Source organism: Ambystoma mexicanum, chromosome 13 (genome assembly GCF_040938575.1).
Source record: "Ambystoma mexicanum isolate Mex_15411 chromosome 13, UKY_AmexF1_1, whole genome shotgun sequence".
In the NCBI taxonomy this organism is placed as follows: Eukaryota; Metazoa; Chordata; class Amphibia; order Caudata; family Ambystomatidae; genus Ambystoma; species Ambystoma mexicanum.
Window position 1 is genome coordinate 680,927,262 of NC_090938.1, and position 7,577 is coordinate 680,934,838.

Below are 7,577 nucleotides of genomic sequence, written 5' to 3' on the forward strand. Positions count from 1 at the left end.
TGTGGTAATCTTGATTGTTGCTTTTGTTGGGCGAGGGTTGGGTTACAGTAAAAAAATAAAAAAAATACGAGTAGCTGAAAATGAGGCCTTTCCAAGAAAGTGAGCCACCAGAGGGACCCTGGAAAAGAAGAGAGTAATCACGGGCCAGATAAAATGATGAGCCAGTATACACACTAACAACATTATCAGGGTGCCAGGCAAACGCCATGCGACCTTACCACATCCCCCTTCTCTCCCAAGAGCTCTCGAGCCTCCCCATTTCATGCGTTAAAAGGGCATCCAGTTCCACTTCTAGCTTGGAATTCTGGGTTTTGTAAGAAATCCAATAAAAAACAGGACTGGGTGTCTTTCTCAGGCATGCAATGGTAAATTGGGAGAGATCAGTCTTTCACAGAGACCAGGTGCCCGGAGCATATATGTGTAGACTTCCAGGGTGGAAGCAAATTCTATCCCAGACCTGTGGACAGAATTCGGTGTTGCAGATTGGCAATAGGGCGTCCGCGAGAGGTTTCCCTTTGCAGGGAGGTGTGCCCTGTGGGCCTCCTACACCCCAACAGCAAGGACATTTGCGTGGAAACACTTTAGCAAGAACATGACCCAATCAAGGACACTGTGATAGCTTGTTCAGAGGTACAAGGAGGTCATGATGTGGCATCAGCTTGAATGAAGGCATTGATATAGCAGACAAGTTCCAGAGAGACTTCCTGGCACTTTCAGCCCCACCACATAGCATCTTGATCTCAACTTGGGACTAACTAAATACGCACACATTTGTACAGAATTCTCGAGGCCACATACTTCTGCAAGGCGAGAAGCGCCGGTGGATAGGGTAGCAACTGCAGCGAAAGCATGGTCTCCCCAGCTGTACTTCTGCAGGAGAGGGGTAGCCATTAAGCTGCTATCTGCAAACGTGTGCTATTAATGCCTAGACCGTAGCAAGGTGGTAACTAGGTGCTCCTGTGTCAGCAATGGGTCCATTATATGGTATAGTGGCAAGCATATTCACTGGCAAATTGATTGGCATCTTCTGCCACGGTAGCAGTGTGTGGCAAAATATTCAGAGGACATCTGGCCATGCTTTGCTGCACTTTATTCAAAGGGCAATAGACCTGGTACTGTGCTCGGTTTCCTGGCAGTGTTCATGATGAAGATGGGCATGCTTTCTGACACAGTACTCTTAGGCCAGATGGTAATTGCCCATAGAAAAGTATTATGGGTGTACATGGGCATATTCTGTCTGGCACAGAACTCTCATACCAGATGGCCATGGTCCCTAAAACAGTATTCGGGGTATACATGGGCATATTCTGTCTGGCACAGGTCATGGCCCCTAGCACAGTATTCAGGGTGTACATGGGCATATTCTGTCTAGCACATAACTCTTATACCAGATGGTCATGGTCCCTAGCACAGAATGCTGGGTACACATGGGCATATTCCGTCTGGCACATTACTCTTTGACCAGATGACCAGGGCCCCTCCGAGCACGGTATTCTGGCTGTATATGGGCACATGCTGTCTGGCACAGTACTCTCAGACCAGATGGTCATGGTCCCTAGCATGGTATTGTGGTTGTACATGGGCATATGCTGTCTGACACAGTACTCTTAGGTCATGGTCTCTAGCCTTGCATTCTGGGTGTACATGGGCATATGCTGTCTAGCACAGTATTCTTAGACCAGATGGCCGAGCCGGCTCAAGGGGCGATCAAGTTGTGCAGTCGGTGGCCCCGGGGTGCTGCAACTAAAGGGCACTGCCAGGTCACACAATGTAAAGTGTCAGTCAACTTTCTATTAGCTGACTTCAAGCTCCAGTCTGGTATGGCAGTGGTGTAGCATCAGCGCCTATTCAGGAAACACCTTCTCGGTAACTTGGCTCATGAAGCGTGTCAGTGGATGCCTTTGCCTCTACTTTCTCTGCTCCTCCTATTCCTACGGCTGACACACTCTGACACAGCCCTCTCTAACCTGCATCTTACTATCACCAACACTTTGGACATCCTTGGCCCTGTCATGAGAATCCGTCTTAAGCCTACATCCAAGTGCATTCTTGGTATGACTCCGACCTCGCCACCCTAAAACGCAAGTGCAGGGTGACTGAGAGGAAGTGAAGGGCTTCTGGCGCATCCTCAGACACACTGGCCTGCCACCTGCTCCAAAGGCTATACAGACTCTCAGTCCAAGAAGAGAGCCCACATCCAAGCCTGCGTCTCTGCAGCCTCTAACAACACGGCCAAACTCTTTAAAATCTGTGAGGAGCTGGCCATTCCTTCTGCATTCTCCACCTCTCCTGTTCCCTCCCAGGCCCTCTGTGCGGCTCTGGCCTCTCACTTCAGCACAAAAACTCAGGCCATCCTGTCCTCGCTCGCATTTTCCTCTCCCTCTACCTCCCTGAGCTCCCCTTTGGCCACCCCCCTCTACTCCCTTCTCCTCGTTCTCGCTGACAACACCGGACAGTGTTTCTAGACAAGTCAGATCTATGAAAGTATCATCCAAACAGGTGCTCCCCTGCTCCTCCAGAACCAAAAAAACTACATTGACACCCTTGCTCCATCCTTGGTCAATTTCTGCATTCACCCTTTCGACACTGGATCTTACCCCTCTCTTCTCAAGCATTCCCTTGTGCAACCCCTCCTTAAAAAGCCTTCCGCCGATCCTTCCTGTATGGCAAACTATTGCCCGATCACTATCACTTCTTTCCTGGGCAAACTCCTGGAAAAGCTGGCCATCTCCCATCTTACTCTCCACACTGGATCTGTTGGTTGTCTCCATGACGATCAGTCTGGCTTCTGAGGAGCCAGAGGCACGGAAACTGCTCTCCTGAACACCTGTGAAGATCTGCTCTCTAGCCTCCACTCCAGCTTTCCTTCGGTCCACATCCTCCTTAACCTTTCCTCTGCATTGGATATGGTCAATCACACCATCCTGATCAGTCGACTCCATAAGAACCCTGGCATCCCTGATCAGACCCTGGAGTGGTTGAACTCCTTCCTCCTGGTCCGACTCTCCCAGGTCCAGCTTGGATCCTTGCTTTCCAACACCTCTCTCCACATGTGGTGTTCCCCCAGGGCTCTCCCCTCTCACCCTGGCTCTCATTGTGTACTTGGCACCTTTGGTACACCTGATCTCTACCTTCTCCAACTTTCAGTGTTATGTGGATGACACTCTGCTCACTTTCAGGCTCCCCTCTGCCTCCTCTCTCACTCATTCCTGACTGACTATCCGTGATTCAGGATTGGTGTGCCTCCAATGATCTCTGCCTTAATGCCAGTAAGATGGAGATCCTTCTCATTGGGATCCATGCTCCCATTTTCCCTCTCTCACTCTGGCCGCCCTCCTTGGGCCCTCTTCCTTCACCTTCCTGTGAGGCAAAAAACCTCGGTATCATCTTCAACTCCACTCTCTCCCTTCTCTCCTAACATCAAAGACCTTGCTAAGAAGGCCCACTACTACTGCGCCTCCTCAGAGGTATTCTTCCTTTTCTCGTTTTCCCCCAGAAGCTCATTCTCCAGACCCCTGATTCTCTCTAGACTGGACTATGGCACCAGCCTCTTTCACAATCTGCCTTCCTCTACTCTCTGCCCCCTCTGCAACTGATCCAGAACAGAACAGGACTGTGAGACTTATTCTTGGCCTCAAACCCAGGGACTGTTTCTCTCCAGCCCTGGAATCTCTTTACTGGCTCCCGCTGTCTGCAAGGATCAAGTTCAAGACCCTCTACATTGTCCACAAGGCTTTCTGGGGCCGGGCCAACACTATATCCAACTCCCTCTTCCAAAATACCTTCCTTCTTGAGCCCTTCCCTCAGCTGCCTCCAACTCTCTGAGGGTCAGACGCTTCTCCAGTCAGAGAGTAAGGGGTAGACTTCTCTCCTGTGAAGGGGCCTCCTTCTGGAATGGCCTCCCTGGCCCTATCAAATTTGAGCTGGACCACCTGAAGTTCGGGACGCAGCTCAAGACCTTCATTTTCTCCTCTGCTTTCTCTTTCCCTCCCCTGCTGACCTACCGGTCTGCTGCGCCGACTCGTTGCTTGGCTACCCTTAACATCGCACTGGGTACCAGGCTCCTCCATGAACAGTCTCTCCCCCTGCCCCCGCAGCCTCCAGGCCTACCACGCACTTAGGGGATGTAATTGTAACCCCTACATTTCCTGCCTCCTTGTACTTATCCAGAGCCACGCTGCCCTGTCTGCACTTATTCAGAGCAGTACTTCCCTAATTGCACTCCCCCTCCCCTCTCCCTGGCACTTCCCTCTCTCCCTTCCCCCTGCGTTGGCACACTTCCACGATCTGAATGGCACAAGACCTAGTATGAACATTTGTCTTGTCCACCCTCTTTCTTCCCTCCCTTGTCTTGTCACGCCTAGAAACACTTGTGTACAGGCGGATTATAAATGACATATTATATCACGCTGTACCCTAACCACACTATCAAGAACAGCAGAGGGTTGCGTGAATTCTGTTGTTCTTGATTGATTGAACAGCTGGTGGCTGCGGTCCTTGACCTGGATCCGAACCTGTGTTCTGTGTGCTCTTGCATCCAAGACAACGGTGTTGCACCTAAGCTATCCACCCATCAAGTTCATTTCTCAAGTCTATTAGCTATCACCTGTCGAGGGAAATTCACCAGTGCTGTTAGAACATTCGAGGGGGGGTCGGTGCGGTGCGGGGGGGGGGTAGGACACCCAAAAATCATGCACAGGGCGCTGGTAGACCTGGGTCCTGCTCTACCAGATGGGCATGGTCCCTAGCATAGTATTGAAAGACAATCTGGACATTTTTCGCTTGGGGCCAACATTCTGGGGGCCTACATGCATATTCTTGAGCAAAATTTGAACAGCATACTGTGTCAAGAAAATGTCCATACTTCTCGGAAGAGGCTCTTCAGGATCCCCAAACACTTAAAAACCTCTTTATACAAAACATAACAATCACCAAAAGAGTTTTTCCAGCTCAGTCGCAGCAAAACCCTCCACGCATCATGCCCTGCTCCCATGCAGATAACGGCCGCCTTGGTCTTAGTCGAGATGACAACACAAATGCAGCGCTCTAAAAAGGCCAAAATGTGAGTGATTGACAAATTGCCGGACAAAGAAACAGCAGATCCTACGAGGTCTCCCAAGGACTTCCATTTTACCTTCGCTAGATCGTCCTAAGCGGGTGGGACAACCATGTACCATGCTACAGCAAGGAACGGGGAGGAACCCCAAACTGCCGCAACTGACCAAAAATCAAAAGGGTTGACCCAAACACGTTCCCCTTTTGTTTTTTTTGCACAGCGCACAAAAAATGAAAAAATGAAGAACAATAAAACGGGGGGGGGGCGGTGCTGGGTGGAGGCCAAGTAGTTACCTGGGAGGGAAACGGGCAGCCGGACCAGAGCTCGTTTTACCGCAGCACCATCCATGTATCAGTCATTTCCAAGTGTGATCTGGACACTAACCAACCCTGTGTTTCTTTTCCTTCCAGTGCAAAATCCTGAGGGATTCCATCTGGTCCTGAGATAAGTCTGTTCTGGGGCATCCACACGCTAGCAACGAAGCACTTAGAGCAGAGCGAGGTCAGCCAACGAGGAAGGACAAAGAAACGCCGTGAGCGATGAACAGCCCCCTGAGAAGAAATCCAAACCCCACCAAGATGACTGCTCCTGGCAAGTCTCCTGAAGAGAACCAGGGCTGTAGGAACCCTCCTGGGAGCTGTGGGGCTTGGGGACAGAGGGCGACACCGCGCAGTGCCGTTGTTCTGAACTCTGGGGGTGGGGGGCAGCTGGACTGTTCCCCACTGGCCTGGGGAGAACTCTTGCCATCCAAGTTTGATTGCTGGGATATGCATACCTTTGGAATATCAAGGACTTAAACGAGATCCAACAATTCTGTTGCAACAAAGACACGCCCTGTTTTACTGGGTAGTGGTTGATAATGGTCGTTAGGGGAAAGACCCCAAGTCAACATCTGCCAAGGCTTTCTCAACAGATCGTCTGGAAATTACTTTTGGGGGGGGGGGAGGGAATCTGATGGGGAGGGGAAGCAGTCTGAATGTGGGAACAGACTGGTGTATTAGCCCCCATGAGACACATGTTTACAGCATTGGGGCAACATTGAGAGGTTTGTGACCGCAGCTGACAAGGCAGACGCATAGACGCTTTTGGTCTTACCCATCACGGAAACTACACCACTATTTCACCACTTTGTATGTTGCTCTGCACACACTTTTATACAAAAAACTAGAAATGCCAGAATTCCATTAGCGGTCTGGTGGTAGAAATGGTAGTTTCCTTTGGCACTGAACTGTGAATGCACTACTGCTTGCCAAGAATAAATGCATCAAAATGGCAATGAAGGCAGAACATAATTTTAATGATTGTGAAACGGAAATAAAATGAAAAGAGAATTCAGGTTTCTTTTACTGTGTGACTGACAAGCCCACTGAACGAGTATGATTTTGGCCCAGCTACTACTTTACTCCCAGCCCAGATTACATCCGAACACTGAGCTACAAAGTGCCCCTCTACAAAAGGTGCTGTGAACATCCTTTCAAAAGACATGGGCCCTCATTCCAATTTGGCCGGTAGCCATGGTTCTATTAGCACCATGGCTGCCACCCAAACCGGGTCCGGTACTGGTCTGGTTGAATGGGGACTTACCGGGTCATTCCGACCCTGGAGGACCCGGTAAGTCCCCATTCAACCAACCATTTCCCATTCCCATTTGAGCCCCCACCCATAGGGGTCAATGGGAATGGGGAAGGCGCTAATAACGGGCCCGCGAATAGCAGGCTTGTTATTAGCGCCCTGGTCCCTTAGCGGGACCCGTAAAGGACATGTGGGCAGACCACACGTCCTTTACGGTTCTCGCTAAGGGACCTCGGAATTGGGCGGTAAGGGATTACCGGCACCGGTCTCCTTACCGGTGCCCGGTATCCCTTACCGGCCAACTCATAATGACCCTCATGCTGTCAAGAGCCTGACTAAATGACAAATTGGCAAAAGCCTCTCCAAAGAACCAGCTAAGATCACCGCCTCAACAGTGAGTTACAAAGTAAGGTTCTGTGGCGCGGTCAGCTTGCTTTAAGCATGCTGCTTCCGTCGTGGAGGCCATTTTACCTTTACTAGATCGTCCTAAGTGGGCGGTACAACCATCTACAGCGCTACAGAGCGGAACAGGGAGGAATTCCATCCCTGCCACAACTCCAGCCGGCAGTAATGAAACTGGGTCGCTAGAACCCATGGAGGCCTTTAAATCAGTAGAATGGCTGGCGTTGCACCCAGTCATAGAGGACGGACGATTGGGAAGCTTGGAATGCTTCGTCCACTCTGGTTCCATCAGCCTCTGTGCACCCACTTGGCCAGGAATACACTGCCTTTCAACGGATTGGTTGGCTAGAACTGGCTTCAGCAACTCCAATTGGCTAGACTTCTTGGCTACTGCTGCTAGGTGGCGAGACCAGCTTTAAGAGCCTCTCTCCACCTGATGTAAGTGGCCCACTTGGACCCTAGGCTAAGGCTCATTGGAAAGCCCCTAACAGTTTTATATCACCCTACACGTCATCGGATTTAGCAGTCCGAATACAAGGGAAGCAAA

The 7,577-nt window shown here is 50.6% G+C and overlaps 1 protein-coding gene across 1 annotated transcript in view; it reads left to right on the forward strand.

Moving 5' to 3' along the window:
- LOC138521701 (upstream-binding protein 1-like) overlaps positions 1-6,387 on the forward strand; it is a 52,004-nt gene extending 45,617 nt beyond the window's left edge. The window contains exon 15 of the mRNA XM_069634717.1: positions 5,467-6,387. Coding sequence (XP_069490818.1) covers positions 5,467-5,504 — 38 coding nt within the window. The 3' untranslated portion in view covers positions 5,505-6,387. The remainder of the gene's footprint in view (positions 1-5,466) is intronic.
- Positions 6,388-7,577: the final 1,190 nt, after the last annotated feature.